The sequence below is a fragment of the Mus caroli genome, chromosome 1, assembly GCF_900094665.2.
Source record: "Mus caroli chromosome 1, CAROLI_EIJ_v1.1, whole genome shotgun sequence".
NCBI classification, from domain to species: domain Eukaryota; kingdom Metazoa; phylum Chordata; class Mammalia; order Rodentia; family Muridae; genus Mus; species Mus caroli.
Window position 1 is genome coordinate 145982017 of NC_034570.1, and position 22904 is coordinate 146004920.

Sequence of the window (22904 nt, forward strand, 5' to 3'; positions counted from 1 at the left end):
AGGCTTCATGGGGATTAACTAAGGAGGGCTGCCGTCAGTAAGCAGGAAATGTCTCTGCTGGGCAGCATGAAGGACAAGAGGGGCGTGGTGGCAAGGGAGTCTCTTGTCCTGTCTCTTTTTGTCACGCTAAAACCAAGCGCTGGTAACTCACTGGACATCCTTAGCTCTCACGTATGTAGTGTTTCTGGCATGCAGGGTTGTTCAACTTGCTATTCTGTAGGGAGATGGTAATTGGAGAATCTTGGCTGCCATCCTGTTCTGTCCCACACCTTCTAGGGGATGAAAAGCAATCAGGTTTTACTAACTGCCCAGGAAAGGGTGAAGAGCCCCTGAAATTGGTAGAGAAAAACCCATCATATTTTGGGTGCACCTACCCAGGAGTCTGGCTTATTTGCCAGTGGTTTCATAAAAGTAACTTATAAGTAACCATATTACCATCTCTGGCTTATAAAATTAATGAAAACAACTTCAAATTAATGAAACCAAGTAATGTCGATGAAGCACATGGCAGGAACTTGATGTAAATTAGTCTTTAAAAATGTTAGAACTTGGGCTGAAGAGATGGCTCAGTGGTTAAGAGCACTGACTGCTCTTCCAGAGGTCCTGAATTCCCAGCAACCACATGGTGGCTCACAACCATCTGTAGTGAGATCTGACGCCCTCTTCTGGTGTGTCTGAAGACAGCAACAGTGTCTTCATAAGTAAAATCAATAATTCTTTAAAAAAAAAAAAAAAAAGAACTCAGCCAGGCAGTGGTGGCGCATGCCTTCAATCCCAGTACTTGGGAGGCAGAAGCAGGCAGAATTTGAGGTCAGCCTGGTCTACAGATTGAGTTCCATGACAGCCAAGGCTACACAGAGAAACCCATCTTGAAAAACAAAACAAAACAAAGCAAACAAACAAACAAAAATCCCCCTAATTACAATGCATATATACAGTGCTCTTGTGGGAAATTGGGTCAGAAAGGACAAACTGACTATTATTCTCATAACCTTTTAAGAAGGTTTAATTTTTAAAAGTCCAGAAAAAGATACAGATAACTAGAAGTCCAAGGAGTGTCTAGACCAGATGTCTGGAGTGGGATCGTGGATTGATAATCTAGGGCTGCAGATTCTTTTGCTCTAGGTCTTGATTGCCAGCTGATTCACATGTGACTGCAATGCTCTGTATTTGGCGAGCAGGGAAGTCAGACACACAAATGCTGCGCTACAGGGGAAGGGTGAGGCCACAGGGGTTCATACCCATTTGCAGCCTGCATGGGAACAGGCCAGAAGGGTAATACCATTAAAGGCTCTACCTCTCAGCCAGCCCGCCAGTCCCTCTTCTCATGCTGGCACACTCCTCTTAGGGACAGTTAATTTTGTAACTTTGCCTAGTCAAACCTTAGTAGTACTAACCAGGAACTCAGCAGGAAGAGCTGGCTGCCTTCCCACCTTGAACAGGGACATGGGATTTACACATAGTGTCTCATTTAATGCTGGAGATTCTTTGTATACAAAAAGGACAAAGCTTCCTGGATTGATGTCATCATTTTAGAGTCATACCTTAAAAAAAAGAAAAGCAATTTAAGATTATTTTGAGGGAGCAGGGTCTCTCTCTCTCTCTAGCCCAGGTGGTCCAGAATTATGTAGCCAGGGCCTGTCTCAAACTCACAGCAATTCTCCTGCCTCAGTCTGAGGCTCACAGGTATATCCCACTATGCCGGCTTTTTTTTTTTTAAATTGCTTTTGAATTTGGTAAATTATGTTTTTCTAATTCCCCGTTGTGAGCAGTTTGTGTTAGACCCATATATATGTTAATACTAAGGGGAATGATGGTCAGGAATCCAAGACACACAGAGAGAAAGCACATAGGAACACATACCACTCACCAGTGATGAGTCAGCAAACTGTTGGAAAACAGCTTGTAATAATGAAAAAGGCCAGAGATTTGTAACCAATCACTTATTTTCTTTTAAAAACACATAAGCACATTAACTTTTTTTTTTTTTTTTTTGCTTTTTACACCATCTAGAATCTATAGAACAGTACCACATTGTGCATTTAACCTACTTATCCAGAAGGGAACTCCACATGTCATAAGAATTCTACCCATATAAGAAGGGAAAAGGAGACAGCTAATAGCATAGTCACAGATACAACGTGAGTCCAAGCAAGCATTGATTCTTTGATGTCACCTTTTCCGTTTACCAGAGTGGAGAGTAGGAAAGAAAGCAAGGGTGCACACGAGGCAAGGGTCACCCACAGAGGACTAATCACGATCATAGTTACTCTTGACAACTATAGTTCAGGGAGTCACCAGACAGCATCACCTAACCAACACAGTGTGTGTGTGTGTGTGTGTGTGTGTGTGTGTGTGTGTGTGTGTACAGCAGAGGGAGAGGGTTTGAAAAGAAAAATAACAAGTTTCACCCTATTTCCCTCCTAAATTCTCTTCATTGATACAAGCTTCCGTGCTAACCTAGAAACCCAACATAAGGAATCTTCACAATGGAAGAAAGCCTCCAGGGTTTTGTTTTTTGTTTTTGTTTTTGCAACTCAAATAGGAGTGGTTTACAATTTTATCTTAACAGTTTAAAACAAACACTAAGGTCACAAGCAGTCCTTCTCCCTGTCTACAGCATACCAGTGTTGCCAGGGACAACAGGAGAAGTGTAGGCAAGAACTTTAGAGAGTGTTGGAGAGACAGTGAGGCGGGACCCTGCCCTTTCTCACACATCCACATCTGTCCAGCAGTGCCGCCGGCTGCCCTCTGCCTTGTGGTGGTTCAGATGGACAGGAGTCAAGTGGGAATTAAGTTCAAAGGTACACAAGATGAGATTCAATCAATAGACACTGAATCCAAGGCAAACAGTAGGTCACTTGATTGTCCTCCGTAGGTGGATGGCACCGTATAAAAAAATTGAAGCTGGCATTGGTTTAATAAAATAAACCGAAGGTTTGCTATAAGGAAACATATTCAGTTGTAAATTGATATGGTTTTCCCCACTTCAGGGGAAACTCATCTTGTCCCCCTCACTTCCTCATCCAGATAAGAAAATATATTCTGAAGGTTGTTTCTAGGGGGCAGGCAACTCATCAGTTTTGAAAGTTCATGTAAGAAAGGCATCAGGGGCCACGCCCATCAGTGCCTCTTCTCTGTCAGGCAGACTCTGTACTCTCTAACTGCAGCTCTTGCAGGGCTCATGAAATGTTTTTGCTTTTTAAAAAATATTCATTGAGTAGAGTGTGGTTGACGCTGGCTAGAGGGCTGGCTCCTAACACTGAATACCACAAACTACAATATAATCAACTCTATCCCACACGACCATGTGTTCTGGCATTGTATATACTTGAAATAGGCAGGCTGGGAGCTTTAATATCAGGTATTGTGACTGATGCCTGAAATGCAAAAATTCATGTTTAAGTGAATGACCACCAAAAAAAAAATTAGAAAACAGATTACCATTTTCAAAATTCAACCTGAATTTCTATTTTCCCTTGGTCAGTAATGACACAGCTCATTAGAATAGAGAAAAGTATGGTTTCTGTAGCTCAGGATTCCACACGATCAATGTTTAGTCTAAGCAGTTACCTTAATTCTAGAAACTGAAACATACTGTTTACAGTAAAAAAGTTCCTATTGAGAGGGAGGCAAATTTTATTAAAGTAAAAAACAACAACCTAAAACATTTATGCAATAGTATAATCACTAGAGAATCCTATGGTTTTAATATAATGTCACAGATAGTGTTATTTCTAAACCCCTTTCCTTAGAATAAGAAATCTCTGCAGTTACTGCTTGGAAAATTGAATTTGGGAATAAAGCAAGTGACAGGAAGTCACAGCCCAAGTCACACGATTTACCAGTGCCCTGCTCTTGCTGCCACAGCCCCACCCAGTCCTCTCCATCAACTACACTCTGACTCCCTGTCAGTGTGCCTCCCTCAGCTATGCTCTTGCCTTGCCTTAGGTTCACCTGCTCAGACAACAGGGAAGCATGGTGGAAAGACACGGCCCACGAGAGCTCATCTAGCACATGGGGAGTCATGGCCCCCAGGAGGGAGGGCCTCCCTGGGTTCTTGCTGAGCCACTGGCACTCACTGTGTCCCCTGAATCTAAACAGTCTGTTTAAGGAGTAAAATAATAGGGGGCTGGAGACAGAAAGCCTGCACGTGGCCATTACACCCAACTATGGGGCTGACTTCATTGCTGATCCCGCCACTGCCTCGGTATGGGAGGGCATCATCAACACCCCACTGTCGAGGCAGCTGCGGTATAGGCTAATTTGCCAACAGCAAACGGCTACTATCTCTTCCAACTACACTGCTTTCTGCATGAGTATAAAATGAAAAGTGGACTTTAGTCTCTTTTTCATTTCTTTTGGGGGTATTTCAAGCGCTATTAAAAATGGGGTCCTTTTCAAATGAAACTAAAATTAAGAGTTCTAAGGCTACAGTCAGGTAAGTGTTACCTCTGGTTTATGTGACAGGACATTGGTGTGTCCCACCCAGAGTTTCAGGGTACAGGATTATCCAAGAGCAGGACACTGCTCACAGTGCCTGGGGCAGATGAAACGGAGGAAAGAAAAATGCACGGTGCCTTTTTCAAAGGAAAATAATGAATGCATATGTTGTTTCCTAAAGTCTTTTGATGGAGTAATCTCTTTAGAGCTGGGAAGGGATGCAGCCAGAGCATCTGAATACACGCTGGGGTGTCTGCCACGTAAGCCGCACAGCACGTAAGCTTACGTCTGAATGGTCAACAGGACAGATATCAGAAAAGGAGTATACTCCATCACTTACTGTTTATGAAAGAAATAATACTGATTAGGGCCTGGGATCCTGGCAGGAGGAGAAAGACCAAAGACTGGCTCTGTGTTAACTGACATAAAGACATCAGAGAGCTGGAACATCAGAAGTGAACTGTGAGGAGTGTGTGCCGCCATTCAGCTCACTACCAGAGAAAGAAGCTGACAATTCACAGGGCTCTGGATACACAGTACCACTGATTTTATTTGTACAAGAAATGACTGGTCACTGAACTTTTCTATATATTCCTAATCATTACTGCTGTTACCTCAGAAACCAGTGAAATCTATCCCCAGCTTTAAAGTACAAAACCCCAAAATAGTAAGGGAAAAAAAATCTAAATAGAAATAATGCAACCTTTAATATGCCAGGGTCTCTAAATTGTTACCACTGATTATTATAAAGTATACAATTTATTTATAGCTTTGTTTTTATTTTAAATAAACGTTTGCTCTTTAGTTTTGGGGCAAGGGACATGCTTGGCAAAACACAAAAAGCAACAGAACCTACAACATTGAGTGAGCTTTTCTGGGGTATGGGGTGGGGGGCGAGGTGTTGTTAAAAATCTCAATCCAGAAAGGAGGGAAAAAAATGGAACTTTGTCAGAATAAAAATGGAAGAAACTTTGTAAACGGAAGCTGATGAGTTAATCAGTAGGATTTTAGCAGTGCTGTAACTTTAGTGAGTAAGGGTTTGATATGCAGGAGGAGCTAAGAGGAGCTAATGATAAAGCACGAGTTAAGGGGCAGTAGCCAGGTTTTAAAACAATGTAAGTGTTCCTGCTGTTTCCCTAGTCACCGCTTTCTTAGTCTGAAGTTCATCTGACAAGGGCACACGCTCATGACTCTCCTATGTGGGACTTTTATCTAGATCTGAGGGGTGGGGCCATTTATTTACCTTTTCCTGGTATTTATATTAATTTTACTGAGTAATGGCTGTTTCTCTACCCTGACCCATGCTGGAGAGAAAATCAAGGGTCTCAAGAATGCTGGGCCATCACTACTACCAACGATCTAGATTCCCAGTGACAAGCTGATGAGTACCAGATATGAAACCAACCATTTTCAAGACAGTCAAACGCTGTATGTTTTTAGGCTTCTCTAGAGAATTTATGAAGAAAGGGGGTGAGATAGAGAATAAAGTAGGTATTTATATCCTGAATTTTCTAAGAAATATAATTTTAAAAGTACAACCAGGTTTAGAAGCCCCGAATTTAAAAGCAGGCCATGGTAGGGGTGTCATAAAATTCAACATCACCTTTTAATACAGCTGGGTTTAAAAATAGCCACCAAAATCTTTTGTGTCAATGAATATAAAGGATTTGTTCTAGATGCTCAGAAATACAGTCCCCACAAAAGACTTTTAATTTGATCAAATTCTGGCTGAAGAAGGTGAGGCCAGAAGGGGAAATGTCTAATAAAGTGTGAGGGATCTGAAACAGGCCTGTCTTTCCATTAGTAAAGATTACAATTCTCCTACATGCAGAAGCACATGGCAAACCGTCATTTTTGTGACTGGTATTTGGGTGACTGTATCCTGCACCTGCTCCTAGAGAAACAACGGTCAGAGCCTTTTCTCTGGATTTCCACCACTGGGATGCAAGGGGGATGCCTGCCTGGTCATGACAGTGATGCTTGGGACTCTAGAGCAGCAACTTAAAATTTAGCAATAAAACTTTGGTTTAAAGTTAAAACAAATGAGGGGGAAAAAATCAACTAGTTGTTTCCTGAAAGAGGTGTGTGGGGTTGACCCTCCGCAATGCCAGTGAGCCTCAGTTCCTCCTGCCTCCCTTCACAGGAGTAGCATTCATTTATGGTTAAGTTTCATAAATAATGAGAAACTGTACTGTAACGAATACAGCATATTCCCCACCCACCCGAAGCCCTCCCCAGATGAGAAAAGTCACATCAAATTAAAAGTAGCTTTGTGGAGGAGGTGCTGCTCCAAGCTGCACTTTCCCTGCAAGTGCTGCCAGTGCCTCTGCACTGGCTATGAAGGAAGGGAAAAACTCTCCATAGAAACTGACAGAAAATTTAAAAACCGGTGTCCGGTTTCAGACAGTCAAAACCGGCCGGCGAAGCTGAGCTCTCTGGGCTGTGCATCAGACGTTCTTTCCAATGCTTCTCTTCATCCTGGTGGGCTTCTGTATCCTTGTGATTGTAAACAATCCATAAGATAGTAGGTGTTTGTTCCTTAAAACATCTTCTGATTGGCAAAACGAAGTATTTGTTTTAAAAATAGAAAATGAAGATTAAACCAGAAGAAAAGAAAAGAAACACAGTGAGCTTGCTCGGAGTCCATAGGACCCGATCTGAAGAGCCCGGGAACGTGTTCTGTTTTCTCCTGTTCTCAGCTGGAAAAAGGTGCTGGAGGTTGCGTTGGTCGAGGAAAGGATTGTAGAGTAGAAAACCAAGGCTGTTACTCTAGACTTCAGCAAATTCAAGTGTTAGCTTCGTCATCTGTGTCTTCTATCAATACCTTAGTGTCTCGAGCCTTGGATCTAGCATGATCAGAGGAAATAAACATGTATGATCAGTCCCATGCAGTGCTGCTGGGTCCACTCTTCCCACCAGCAAGCATGCACACTACCCAGGAGCTATCTACTGCAAGTGGAGAGGTAGGAACAGCAGTGAGCTGAGTTAAACAGACGGAGCAGTGCCCGGAAATGAGGATCTGAGTTTGAGCACTGGTACCCAGTGACAGCCAGGTGCCTCAGTCAAACTGTTAGCACTGCTGATTTAGGAGGCTGTGCAGAGATTCTTGTACCGTATAAAAATGGGACTAGGTAACCCGACACTCATTAGCCTCAAGAGTGAAGGCAGTGTCTCTGACAGGAGATCTGTTACTCCCACTTGACAGATGGAGGGGGGGCTGACATTCAGGAGGCTAAAGCTGTGCTAAGGCTGCATGAATCTATGACGTCAGAGCTGAGACTCAGGTCTCACCTTAGATTCCCTGAACTCTTTGTACCTTAAGTCTGTTCTTCTAACTGCCTTCCTCTGGCTGCCATCTAGCACCAAGAGCCTCCCTCTTGATCAGAAACCATGTTTAGACTGCCCTCTACTGGTAGCTATGAGACCTTCACGGTGAGGAGCTCTGGTCTGTGAGCCTTTTCTCCAGGCCTTGCAGCTAGCCTCCTCAGCACCCTCCTCCCCACAGCGCTCCTGCACCCCAGGCTGCCATGCCTCCCTGGACAGAGTGGGCTGAGTCAGCGCTCTTCCGGCTCACTTCCTGCTGTGACCTCTGCTACTTTACTTCCCTCCATCCTAAGACTCACTCTCCTGTTTTCTGCTTTTTCCTTCTCTTTCTTTCCAGGAAATTCCCACTCTGTAGCTAAAGCTTTGGTAGGCCTGGGTTTCCGTACTCACTGGACTGTAGCCCCTTCTGCTCGTCTCCTCTATGCTCCTGTACCGCACTTTACAATCCGATCCAGGCCTTTACTGTCCCGATTTCCCTTTCCTACTGCACTATGCAGTGTCATAGTCTCCTTTCCTGTCACTCCTCTTTGGAAGAACATGTTTTGTTTTGTTCTTTTTCTTTCCCTACAAGATGAAGCTTGCAGTTTTTAGTCTTTGGCTATTTGTTTGTTTTTGAGATAGCATCTAGTGTAAACCAGGCTGGCCTGGGCTTGCTGTGTAGCTATGATCCTACTGCTTCCACTGTCAAAATGCTGGGCTTACAGGTGTGGGTCAGTTCAGATGAGCCCATCCAATTACATTTTCTCACTACTGTCTGAGCACACGTGTTTCCTTCCTACCCTCCATTCCCACAGGCACAGTCTTCACCTGTCCAAGCACTCCCTTACCTTCAGAAAAATGTCCAACTTCCGTTTTTCACCGTAACCTACTCTGCTGTCTCTATCTATTCTCTCGACACCGAGTGCAGTCACCGTATGCTTTACATTTACCGTTAGCTTTGGGATACAAAGTCAGTGGCAGGTAAGAATCCTAGCTGTGGATTTTATAAGATAGCTTCAGCTTTCGGAGGGCTTTCTGTGATGATGCTCGGTAAATTTCACAAATAATGAACTGATTCTTTAAAAGTTTTTTTTTGGTTTTTCGAGACAGGGTTTCTCTGTGTAGTCCTGGCTGTCCTGGACTCACTCTGTAGACCAGATTGAACTCTGGCCTTGAACTCAGAAATCCGCCTGCCTCTGCCTTCCAAGAGCTGGGATTAAAGGTGTGTGCCACCACTGCCCAACAAATTGATTCTTCTTAATCTCTCTTTGAACTATATACATCCCAATGTACAGAAGAGTGCTAACAGAAATTAAAGACTTTGGTCAAGGTTACACAAATGACAGGATTTCTAAACTAACGCGAAGGTTATCTGCACACAAATGTCATACTCAAGAATCAGGTAAGTCATTTCCCAGCACACTTTTCCTATGGTCCTTTACATCCCTGCTCAGTAGGTGATAGACACACTGGCACTTCTCATGTGCTCCTGAAGATATTCTACAAGTCTGACCTATGGGGTGGTTTGTTACTACTGTCTGAAGAGGAAGCATGGTTGAATACCAGCAACTTCATCTCTGGTCCAGTCTAGTAGCTTTTTAAGCTAATGTTACCCGCTGCTAGCCACACAGGAGTGCTCTACTCTACGTACTGGGAAGCCAGGCGGGGCCTACGCAGGGATATGCTCTGGTTGTACTTCCACGACCGGTTCTTCTGGCGGTTTCGCACCCCATCCTCCTGGTCCATCATCTGCTCGAGTAGTGTCTGGTCATCCGCGTTGAGGGGGGCCACAGAGATGTCCCGCACGGCTCGGAATTCACCACAGTTATTTAGATGTTCGTTCTCCAGACGGAAGAAGTTCCACACAAACCGCCTAAACAACATGGGGTAAAGACATTCACGTTAAGATCTGAATATATTACCACTTGTAAACCTCAGGAGGCTCAAGTTCCTGCTCACTAAGGAGAAAACAAAACAAAACAATTACAGGCAAGACTATTAAAATCAAAGAGACAGCTAGGGCCATGATGGTTCAGTCAGGAGAGCATCTGCCTAATAAATGTGAGGACCCGAGTCTAGATACCCACATGTAAGAAGCCAGGCGCAGTGGGTGCTTTTGTGATCCCAACAGTGGCAAGATGGGAACAGACATGCAGGTCCCTAGAGCTAGCCCAGTCTACCAGGTGAAGTTCCAGGCCAATGAGAGGCTGTCTCAAATAGAGGAGGAAGGTATCTGAGGAATGACAGTAGACTTTGCTCCCTGATGCACATCCGCACAATAAATAAAATGAAAGAGAAAGATGGGGTGAGGACTGGGAGGTGGGGGAGGAAACAAGAGTTGATTTTGGAATATAATTTTTCTTTATCCAGTAAGTTTATTAATTTGTTGAGTGCTTATTAAAACTGAGGAAGTGGCACTGAATGACGCAGGTGGGTCTCCGCCTCTATCCCGGCAGTGGGAAGTGAGTAAATAATCAGCTGTTAGGTGCCCTGCAGACCTAACAGCAAAGACAAGCAACCCAGAGTCCCCAGCTTAAGAATGCTTAGGGAAACTGATTTTGATAGGTGGCATCCAACAAAAGTGTGAGTGATACTGGAGGCAAGTCACAGGAGACTCCTAGAGATACAGGTCTTAGGTAGGGGGGACGAGGAGGAAAAAGGCTGACTGTTGGTGCACTGGAATGGAAGCTGTGGTTAAAACAGCAGAAGTAAGATGGAGAGGGAGAGGAGGTCCAGCCATGCACACAGGGCCCCATAAACCACCAGAAAGAGCCCACAGCTCACACTGAGCGTCTGAGACCAACAAGATTTGTTCTACATGGATTACTCTACCGTGGAAAAGCAACTGGAACAGGGAAAAAAGCCCAGAGGGAGGCCGGTTAGAAAACTTGGTGGAGCAGGAGTCCAGGAAGGCAATGGTGACCCGAAGCTGAGACTAGAGATCCACAGGAAGATGAAGCTGACAGAACCTGTCAAGTGGTCTGAGTGAAGGTGACATCATTACAAGGACCAAAGAAGCAGATCCTTCCTGTCAGGCTACAGCTACCTACTCACTAGATAGCCCTGTGGAGGGCTCAGCAGGCAGATGGCACAGTGTGCTGGAGATCAAGGCAGTTAGGGCTTTAGGAATATGATTAAAAGAGACAAGAGTGCCGAGCACCATCCCAACACATGCAGGCAGGAAGGGGAAGGAGAATCAGTAACAGAGTTGAGAAGCTGGAGAGAACAGAGAACATATTCTGAGAAGTTGAGTGAAGACAGTGCTTTGCTGAGAGATAAAAGATAAACACAGAGAACCAAAGGCAAGAGTTATCAGAACACCATGATCCAGGGGCTTCAGCTCCAGAAGACTGACTAGATTCACATAATGGCGCCACCACTTATTAGCTATAAAGATGATGGATAAGTTTCTCTGCCTATGCTTCTGTGTTACCGGGAAATTGGATAACACTGGAATCTCACCCTGGCGGTGAAGAATGAAGAGCAGTGACAGAGGTATACCTGTACCACAGAGTATTTGGTCTGTAATTCTATTCTAGATAGTTTAAAGAATGGGTTAGTTTGACAGTTGGTGAGATGGCTCAGCAGGTAGAGGTGCTTGAGTAGAGGGAGACAAGGTTGGTCCTAGATCCCAGAAGGTAGCAGGAGAGAACTAACTACTGAGGCTTCTACTCTGATCTCCACACGGCAATGCACATAGCGTGTTTGTGCTCCACTCACACATGCACACACATAGACACATGAAATAGTCTTTAAAAACGGCCCACTTTCAGAGCTGGGAACACAGGCATGAGTTGAGAGGAAGAATGGGGAGAAATGAGAGCAGAGACAGCCAAGGGTGCAGAGTGGATTTGGTTATTAGACCTACATACATACTTGGGGAAATGAAGACGGGAGACCTGATAGACAGTCTAGAAAAATGAATGACATCAACAAACGAGCACACACTTTCCACTTTCTGTGTTTAAGGTTAGCTTTGCTTCCAATCCTATCTCATTTTCAGGCCATGTTTGTCCTGAAACACGGGAATACTAGACACCTCTCTAAAACTATCCTTAGATGCTCGCATTTGTGCATGCCAGCTTCATGGTGAAGGCTTCACGGGAGAGAGGCCTTCGCTTTCCCCAGCACACCCACAACATAACTCGAATGATTTTGTTAGCCTCACAGTTACTGTTGAGGAGTTACCTGTCAGTCCAACAGATACTTATTTCTCTCAGGCTACGTAAAAACTTAAATATAGGTCAGTGAGATGGCTCCGCAGGTGTGTGCTCCCAAGTGGGAGGATCTGAGTGCAGTCACTGGGACTCACATGAAGGAGAGAACCAATTTCCACAAGCTGTCCTCTGACTTCTACATGTGCACGATGATACACATGCATCCACACACATATGCATAAGATAGTTATAAATATGCAATTAAAAGGAAGTATATCACATACACCTTAAAGATTGCATGTAGTATATAGCTTGATTAGTATATAAAAACACATGGTTTCATCCTAAAACATGAAAATACATTACTACACTGCATGCTACCTCTAGGGCTCTCTACCAACTTCTAGAGGGCGTATTTGTAGTTCTGTGATCTACCTGTAACTGAGTCTGTATACCAGATGTGGTAGGAGTCAGGGTCTTTTTCTTCCATACAGAGAGTCAGCTGCCTCATGTTTAATGTTCTCTCTTCACTGTTAAGCAGCTCCTTCTGTCTCTGGATGCCCCATTCTGTTCCAGTGCACTGCTTGTCTAACCTCTATGGACATGGTGCAGTGCCTTGTTCTTTCTATAAGACCAGTCTGCAGCTCAGAATATTACTCTAAACTATGTACTTTTCAGGACAGTCTTGCTATCCTTTGTGTTTCTCTATAGATTACAGAACTGCCAAGCATAGTTGCCATATACCTGTAATTCCAGCACTTGGGAGGAAACAGCAGGATCAGGGTCAACCTTGGATGCATAGGGAATTGGAATCTAGGCTGGGTAACTCAGTAGGACTCCATCTGAAACACACACACACACACACACACACACACACACACAGTCACACTCTACCATACCACTGACTTGTCAATGGTCACACATCTACCAATCTCTCACTAGAGTTGTTTCTGGGTGTTTTAGTGAGCCTGTGTTATTAAATGATATGGATTAAGCTGTTACATCCATGCCCTGCCCACACTTGTTCACAGTGGGAACATAACTGGTGTCAGTGGACAGGTTCATCTCTAACCACAATGGACAGCTGATGGTGTTTATTATCTTGTATATTTTTCGGTTTTGTTTTTTTTTTTTTTTTACCCCCCAGGAACAAGTATTGATTTTTAAATTGTTGAAACTTTTGTTTATTTGGTTTTAAATTTTCACTATGTTGCATAGCCTGATCTCCAGCAATCTTCCTCTGCCACATCCCTTAAAATAACTGTGACTATTTTAGGGTGTATGTCCCTTTGTCCCACCAGGCATTGTTACCAATGGTCTTTCCCATACGTAACAGGATCCCCCCTTTATTCTATTACTGTGTTAAATTACACAATTTGATTTTTTAACACTGTGGTGGTTTGAATGAGCATGGCTCCCACAGGCTCATATACTTGAATGCTTGGTCCCTAGTTGGTGGAAATGTTTAGGAAGGATTTGGGGGAATGGCCTTGCTAGAGAAGGTGTCACTGGGGATGGGCTTTAGTTTATCTTCCTGCTGCCTGTGGATCAAGATGTAGCTCTTGGATACTGTTCCTGCACTGTGGCTGCCTGCTGCCATGCTTCCTGCCACGATCATATACTGACCCTCTGAAACTGTAAGCAAGACCCCAGTTAGGTGCTTCCTTTTACAAGTTGCACTGGCCATGGTGTCTCTTCATAGTAAGAGAACAGTAATTAAGACAAACATTAAACCTTAATTCATAGAATGAGGCTAAATTTTCAAGTATTAACCTTTTTAGATACCATCAGATTCATTGGCCAATGTGCTCAGGATTTCTGCAGCTATGCTACAGCACAGAGTCTGTCTGGGAGCCTCCTGGGAGGTCCAGATGATGTCAGGTCATGCTGGCCACATAAACTTTAAGGCATTCTTGTCTTTATCCCTCTCCTCTGAAGTGCTTTTAAAAAATACAGTAAAATTTTGACTTCAACTATTTGGAAGAATTCTCTATGTCTGGAGTTTTCTTCATGGAAAGTCTTGATAAGGATTTAAATTTTGATGTCTTCAAAAGATAGATTTCTCAGATTTTCCATTTTCTTTTTTTTATTTATTTTTATTTTTTAAGATTTATTTATTTATTATATTTAAGTATGCTGTAGCTATCTTCAGACAGTCCAGAAGAGGGTGTCTGATCTTGTTACGGATGGTTGTGAGCCACCACGTGGTTGCTGGGATTTGAACTCAGGACCTTTGGAAGAGCAGTCGGTGCTCTTACCTTCTGAGCCATCTCACCAGCCCTGATTTTCCCTTTTCTTACTGATCACAGTAAAACTATGTTTTTGTTTTTGTTTTTGTTTTTGTTTTTTTTGAGGATTATTTGATCATTTCATCTAATGGTACTTTACAGTCTCTTGAAGAAAACCTCCAGAAGCTGGCCCTGATAACAAAGGCACAGGTTAGCCAACTCCTAGGTTGTGAGAGCCCCTTGCCAGCTGCAGAACTTGGGAGCTTGTCCCCCATGCCTTGACTGGGTAGCACAGTGGAGCTGGCTCTGGATGTGGGTGTGGGTGTGTGTGAGCTGGCCCTGAGGGCAGGACAGCAGGAAAGCTTACTCTACCTCCTGCTGTGGAAGCACTGGGTGGCCTAGCTGGAGCAGTGCTGGAGAGCTTGCCCTGGTGGTGTGGCTAAGGGACCAGCTCAGCTACCATTCAGGCCCAGGTCCGGGGCTTTGAGATTGCCCACCACAAATCTCTATCATCCATGGACTGTTGAGATGCATGGAAACAAGGTCAGTCTTACTGATCCAAAACTGCAGGATCTCCACGACACAGGGCAACAGCAGGATCACCGGGAGGAGTCCTGGTGAAGATCCAATATTGATAGTGACACATAGTGACACAGAAGCCAGAGGCCTCAAACCAAACCAATGACTTATTCTAATGGACATCTGCAAGTGAAGATGCATGGACAGAAGGGTAGACTGGGACACTCTGTGACATACAATAGCTCCCACAATAAATGTTTTCTATGCTTTATTTAATTTTTTGCAACCCTAAGGTTGCAAGGGCAGATACGTGGGGGCAGGGATATGAGTGGGATTGGGGTACATAATAGGGAAATCACAAAGAATCACTAAAAAGTTTAAAAAAACAAAAATCTATCTCCAGATCTTCTGTCCTGTGCTAGGGGTGAATCAGGGCTTAGTGCATGCAGGCCCCACCCCCAGCCTTTAGTCTGTCTGACAGGTCCACCATCTTCTCCCTTCCCCTGATTAGTCTTAAGCGAGCCCCTTACCAGCTGCTGCACTTTTAAAGAATCTGTTTTTGTTAAAATTCCCCACTGCACATTTACTTTGTACTCTGGTAATATCTAATCTATTTCTCTCCTTCTTTTGGGTTTGGTTTGCTGTTTTATTTTTTATTTTTCTAATATCTTAACCTTTCTAATTTCCTGATCCATACATTTCAGGTTATGGTGCCAGTGGCTTTTAGCTGTATTTTCCATTTTCTCTTTGTTATTCAATTTGGTCTATTAAAAGTATTTTAACAGTTTTCTTATAATTTTAACTTTGACTGCAGGCATTATATATCATAATGGTTTGAATATGAAATGTCTCCAAAGACTCATGTGTTGATTCTTCCCAGTATTACTGTGAAGGCTATGGGACATGTGAGAGGTGGTGCCTGGCCAGAGAAGGTCTCTTGGGAACTTTGAAATTTACACTTGGCCCTCATTTTGGCCTCCATCTTGTGGGTCCTGGTCCACTGTGCTGGAGGAGCTCCATGCCATCACTGCCGTGGACTCAAACTCCCGGAGACCTTCCTTCCTATCCTGTGCCTCTTGATTCTCTTTCACAGTAGAAAAAGCAGCAGATGTTTTGGTTCATTTCTAAATGCCTGCTATTTTTTAAATCTATCTTTTTATGATGATGATGATGATGGAGGAGGAGGAGGCGACAGAATCTCATTATGTATCTCTGACTAGTCTAGAACTCTTTATGCAGATCAAGCTAGCCTTGAACTCACAGCAATACACTTGCTTCTGCTTTCCTAAGTGCTTGGATTATGCCCCCCATTTTTTAAAAATTATATTTAACTGTCTTGTGTGTATATGTGTGCACCTGCATGCCACAGCTCATATGTATTGGTCAAGGACAATTTCCTTGTGTCATCTGGGGAATCAGACTTGGTATAAGTGTCTTACCTGCTGAGTCAGCATGCTGGCCTAACACTGGGCATCTTTTAAAGAAATCCTTGGTAGACTGTTCAATAGTTTGCTTACCGGAAAACCTCAAGGGGTGCAAAGACAGTAGCAATGATGTCCCCAACATGAGGCTTAAACGTTGTAGCAGTAATAGAGATTTGGATAGTCCAAGCGAAGCGCAATATCACATCTTCTATGATGGCACAGTAGTAATAGGCCTAGGAACACAAGCAAACAGAGTATGTTTCTCATCATCTACTCACTAAGTACTCAGCAATGGATCAGCTGCTGAGACTTCAGTCCCACCAAAGATTCATGGAGAAACATTGCATAGGTTTTAGCTTTCCTAAATAGTGCACTGTTCAAGATGAAACAGTTATGAGCTTTAACCAACATTGTTTGTGCCCATGCTGTACTAAGGCTTAGACTCTAAGCTAAGTGAGCACTCTGGTCAGCTGAGACTGCACTCAAGGAGAAGCACAGGAAGACAATGTCCACGTCACTAGCACCACAGGGAACAGCACATCTATTAACTGTACCAATTATACTTACTCTTTCACATTTCTTTATCCCACATGTAATACAAGTTTTGTCTTGTATTTTGATGTTGAAAAATAAAATGAGGCTTGGATTTCAGAAATATGACTGAACATAGTATTCAGCTAATACAGTTTACCCAAGAGTCTGAAATACACAACTGCCAATAGATCCCAGAATATATGATTTACTTATTACTAAGCAAAATTAGCACTTTAAAATGAATTTCAAGGCTGTGGCATTTTGGTAACTAGAACTCCTATGTGCTAAGCTGTAGTATTTATTTCATTTACTTTTTAAAAGTATTCTTTTATGTGTGTGAGTGTTTGCTGGCATGTGTAGTATGTGTGTGCCTGGTGCCTTTGGAGGCCAGGAGAAGATAATGAGTCCCTGGCATTGGAGTTACAGATGGCTGTGAGCTGCCATGAGGTGCTGGGAACTGAACACAGGTCCTCTTAGGTACAGAGCCATTTCTCCAACCCTAAATCACCACTAGAGGGTTAACAAGACCCTGCAACCAGTCCCCTTCTACTGCCCTCTTTGTCCACTCCCTAGAGACAAACATTTGTAACTACCCATCCCATTTGCCCTCTATAATTGTAACTGTCTTGCTGTTTTGATTAGTAGTTTTATCAATGGACATTATCAATGGACTGCTGACTTGTTTTTAAATTACAAATTTAAGCAGCATACAATCAGCCATAGGCTTCAATCGGCATCTTTAGTCTTCATTCTCAATTCTTCAGATTCATTCTTGTCCCCTTGCCTTCCCCCACAATAGCTCCTCCTCTACTTTCATGTCCCATGTAGTCATTATTCCCACCCCTCCTCCCTTAAGATCTCTTTTTAACCCTTTCATGGTTCCCTTCCTAGTTTCATTACACACACACCTTCAACCTAGATTCCCCACTGAGAGAAGGCAGGCAGAAACTGTATGAGGACTGTAACAGGATTTCATAAGGAAGATTCATTGGACTTCACAAATGGCTTCTTCACTTTTTTCTTATACATTTGCAATTATAATTCAAGAAAGTACACTTTATTTTCTAGAGTATTAAACTATGTGATAATGAAGAAACTGGCTGAAAGATTCTACTGACTAATCTCACTACATGGAAGCCAATAACTGAGAAGTCTATGGCAGAAAACAGACTACCACTTCTAAAGAGACACTGAACTTGAGCAGTCAGCACAGGAAACAAATGTATTGCAGTGTTTACCGAACACCAGTCATGAAACGCACACGTGGAGAACACAGAGCAGCTTGCCCTGACCCTCTTCTCTTTCTTTAAAATGGTACTAGGGTACTAGAACTCTGAGTCTGCGCCTGCTTGTGCCTGCATTCTGTTGCCTGGCCCCGCCCCCTTGTTTCCCTTTAGTTGAGAATTATAAAACTATGTTCAATGCCTTGGTGATATTTTCTTTTCTTTTCTCTCTCTCTCTCCCCCCGATATTTTCTAAACTTTCACTTCAAGATCCTCGCTTTCATGCAAGAGCTCACCTGAAGTCACCTCACGCATGCGCATTCTGCATACTCGCTTTGCTTCAATCCTTACATTCTGCCTTCTCTACTTAATAGTGCACAATCACATACTTTTCAAAACACAAATTTGATATAATGGTGACATTTAGGTATAGGTTAAAACATTATTAACTCAGGTCTAGAGAGATGGCTCAGTTGTTTAGAACACTGACTGCTCTTCCAGAGGTCCTGAGTTCAATTCCCAGCAAACAAATGGTGGCTCACAACCATCTATAATGGGATCTGATGCCCTCTTCTGGTGTGTCTGTAAACATCCACAGTGTACTCATGTACATAAAACAAATAAATAAATGTTTAAAAAATTATTAACTTGATATCAACGTTATCCACAGCAGAACTTTAGGCCAAAGAACATATCAAGAGCTAATGTAGTCTAACACCCTTACCTTTGAGAATCTCCTGCAGTCTAGCTGACTAAATGGCTTAGTTGGTGGTAAGCTGAGATTGGATACAGACAGCTAGATTCCCAGTCCATTGCTTAACATTTTCAAGATCTAATAGCATTTACCTTTACTAAATCATCTGTGTAAGGATACTTTTGTTTTTTAATTTAAAATTCAGCTTCTCATACCCCTGTATTCTAATATGCCAGTAAATTTCTAAAATAATATATAATATAGAAAATATATTATATACAGTACACACACACACACACACACACTCCCACACTGATTGGGTTGGCACCCGCTTCTAACAAATGTCCCACTGTATCTACCATATAGCAAACAAGATAAATTTTTTTGTGGACTAGATTGGTATTTTGGATAATTATTTTGTAATCATGTTAGTTAATATAATTAGATCTTGGGTCAGTACTGCTGTATGACCTAACTACAGATATATCTAAGATTTTAATTTTTTTCCTTAAGTGTGAACATTCCATACATACTTTTTGAGGGTATACAATTTCTTCCCGGAGGAAAGTGTTTTCTCCTGCATTCTTATCAAAGAGACCCCAGTCCATCTTGAGATCCCAGATGAGGGTATAGCAGGAACTGATGATACAAAAGAAGACCCACAGGTAAAAGAACACCACGGTGTCAGAGTGATTTTGTTCTGGAGAAAGAGGAGGGAAGAACAAAAAGGAAAGAAAAGATTACTGGACTGAACACAAGTTCCTAAGTAAGACCAATTAAAGATGGAGTCTTCATAGTGCCCATAAAGAAATCAAACTTAAAATACACATCCTTAGATCATTGTCTAACAAAGGTTAATAACAAATATAATTTCCCTGAGGTACAAAAACAATCACTGAACTAATAATATACAAAATTATACAAATGTTTACTACGAGTTTGTAACATTCCAACATACTCTTTGGATGTTCTAAACATGTCATTTAAACTCCTACCATTAGGTGGCAGCTTAGGGTAAAAGATAGGGTGAAACAGACAGAACCATCACAAAGAACCCGCACCACTCTCTCTCCAGGAACTCCGGGGCTGCTTTTTACTTCAGAGCATCCCATGATCTCGGCAATGCTTATTGTTCAGGAGCAGACAACTCCAGAGAATGTGTCAGGAACACACAGAGGCTGTGAAGAGGCACTTGCCCTTGATCTTTGTGGAAACCAGCTTCCCTCAGGCTACAGAGCTTAATGGCTTGCTTATCTATCTATCTATTTATTTATTTATTTCTCCCCAGAGACATCACTCATACAAAGGCTAATTTGTCTTTATGCTGGAAAGTTTGGTTTTATTCTGAGAACACAACAGAGCACATTAAATCAGAATAAAAATAAGTTGTAAACATAGTTATACAATTTAATCTTTTTGGTTTTAAGTGCCCTGTTTGCTCTCTGAAGTCCTCCTTTGGTAACTCCCTGCGTTCCCATGATGTTCTCTGGTTTCAAGATATGGCTAGGTAACCAATCATCTGGCTCTGAATTATCAGGGAAAATAATGGTGCACATGATCTAACTTCAAAAAATTTAAATTTTGGTCAGGTTCTCAGATTGTCTCATGCATTCTCCATAACTTGTCCTATTAAAATAAACAAGTATTTATTAATCATTTTAAAGTTATTAATGAGTTGAGTGTGGAATGATCCGAAGGTAACTGATAATTTACTGAGTGACAGACGTGCTACAGGAGTAGAGCGGAGTTCAAATAAAGAACAAGGAGCTGAAAAACATCAAGGAGAATGGGGGTTTCCCACAGAGGGAAATGAACATCCGTAGCATTTGTGATATTTCTAGAAAAAGAAATAAACAGTAGTGCAAAAGCTAGGCGGATGAAGTGAGGTCATTCAAGGCTGAAGACATTTTTGAAAAGGCTTTTGGTATTTAAGTGTGTTCTGTTTAAAAAGTTGTTTACATCTGGGATTTGTAAGATATAAGGAGCACAGAAGACAGTTTGTAACAACTTGAAATGACACTGGAAAAGACATGGACTTGCCTTCAGAATGCCTTCTTGGGCCTTAGGATCAGTTCTGTATTTTCGTAAATTAAAGGCTCAGATATTTATTGACACCAGAATTGCATAGTCAGAAAAGAACTGATACTTGCAGGTCTAGAACAACTGGAGTCAATATGTCTCAACTCATAAGATACATAACTGTTTGCTGAAACAATCATTATTAAATGGTAAGTCATATAAACTTATAATTAGGAATATGTTAAAATAATGGACACTCAGAATTTATCACTTCTTTATGTTAAACTCTGTTCTTCTCCACCCTTCGGAGGTTGTATACATTCTATCTGCATGACAGAAACACCGTACAATGCTAGTCTACTGTACATCTTTTTTCAACTCCACATTCAACAGTCAGTAGCATAAAATTGGACCTGACAGCAATATTTAAATCAAGAAACACTAAAACCGCCTTTAATCCCAGCACTTGGGAGGCAGAGGCAGGGGGATTTCTGAGTTTGAGCCCAGCCTGGTCTACAAACTGAGTTCCAGGACAGCCAGGGCTACACAGAGAAACCCTGTCTTAAAAAACAAACAAACAAACAAACAAACAAACAACAAAAAACAACAAAAAAGAAACACTAAAACCCAGTGTCTCCAATCTATATTCCCACTCAAGAGATGGTGTAGCTTCTTTTAGACAGTCAGTAGGAGAGAAAGGCAAGTAACTCTAATAGGATCTATCAAAAAAAGAAGAAAACAGAAGAGGAAGAGGAAGAAGAAAGAAGGAGCCAGAGAGGGGAGGGAGGGGAGGGGAGGGGAGGGGAGGAACAGAACAGAACAGAACAGAACAGAACAGAACAGAACAGAACAGAACAGAACAGAACCAGAAAGGCTCTGTCTGGATAGGAAACAATACCCAGGTTTAAATTATAGTCACTGTGGTGGTTTGAATAGGTTTGGTCCAACAGACTGTTTAAAAGCTTGGCCCATAGAGAGTGGCACCATTAAGAGGTGTGGTCTTGTTGGAGTAGGTATGGCCTTGTTGGAAGAAGTGTCACTGTGGAGAAAGGTTTTTAGGTCTCCTATGTTCAAACTATGCCCGGTGTAATACACAGCCTCCTTTTGTTCCCTGTGGATCGAGATGTAGAACTCTCAGCTCCTTCTCCAGTACCATGNCTGCCTGTACTCTGCCATGTTTCCCACCATGACGACAATGGATTAAACTTCTGAAACTGTAAGTCATCCAAATGTTTTCCTTTATAAGAACGGCTGTGATAATGTTTTATTCACAGCAATAAAGCACTGAGACAGTCATAAAAGTTTTCCTCAGAAGCATATTGGTCTGAATATTTATATTAGAACACTGAATATGAATTCTAAGAGTCTAACACATTATTAATTATCTAGGTATATTTGAATTTGTTCAGAGGTCAGCTAAGTAGTATGAATTATCAGTTTCATGGATGCATTAAAACATGTTCACAATTTATCTACTAAGGTTTGCAAAAATGAAATGTAGTCTTCATTATTTAAAATATAAGATGAACATAGAGGTTAAAAGACAAGATATTTGATGATAAATTATGTTAGCCACTTTTAAAATGAAATGTTTATGAAAAGCCATGTAATCTACAAATATTTCAACTTTTCAATAATAATCGATTTATTAGTTTGTTAGAGAGAATTTGCACAGAGTAACAGTGAGTATAGGTAGTATCAAGTCTTATTACTGAAAACTGATATTCCTTATTAGTTACTGAAGAAATAATATGTAAATGTAAATTATTGTCAGAGGAAAAGAAATTAGTACTGAAACAAAACAAAGTGTGCTAATCTTCCTGTATTTCAAAATTTTGTCTTGTCTTTATAGACATTTGTCTTTATACCATTTGTTAAAATGGTATGTATGAACAGCTCCCTCTTTCTAAGCCCATTTATTCTATGAAACTTATAGGAGACACACATGTAAATGTACTTTTAAAGTACACAAGTATCTTCCCAGACTATTCCAGAGTAAGTGACATTTTACCTCAGGCTTCAATGATGCACCTGTGCTACACTTGGGTCCCATTTTTTATCTTTCCCATTTCCCAGGTAAAGAATGTTCCTCCTTTGATCCTCCTCCTTCATTGGTATTCAGGGGACATACTGGAAGGATGCTACTATCACTTTAGGCAAGCAATTACACCTTGGCTTACCCTGCTAGATCACTTTAGCAATGGTGAGAATCACAGAAAATCAAGTCATTGCTATTCTACCAGAGAAGTCTATCTCTTACACATCTGCCACATTACAGGCAGAATATATGGAATAAATTTATAGAAACGACATCTATTGAATTTAAAATAAAAATAAATTTCATAAGAGTTGCAAAGCCA

The 22904-nt window shown here is 41.9% G+C and overlaps 1 protein-coding gene across 1 annotated transcript in view; it reads right to left on the bottom strand.

Annotated features, from left to right (window-relative positions):
• Positions 1 to 1889: 1889 nt before the first annotated feature.
• Positions 1890 to 22904, bottom strand: part of Xpr1 (xenotropic and polytropic retrovirus receptor 1) — a 144880-nt gene continuing 123865 nt past the window's right edge. Inside the window, exons 12-15 of the mRNA XM_021176967.2 lie at positions 19059 to 19225; positions 16168 to 16307; positions 9398 to 9619; positions 1890 to 7289 (exon numbers count right to left, since the gene is read on the bottom strand). Coding sequence (XP_021032626.1) covers positions 7229 to 7289; positions 9398 to 9619; positions 16168 to 16307; positions 19059 to 19225 — 590 coding nt within the window. The 3' untranslated portion in view covers positions 1890 to 7228. The remainder of the gene's footprint in view (positions 7290 to 9397; positions 9620 to 16167; positions 16308 to 19058; positions 19226 to 22904) is intronic.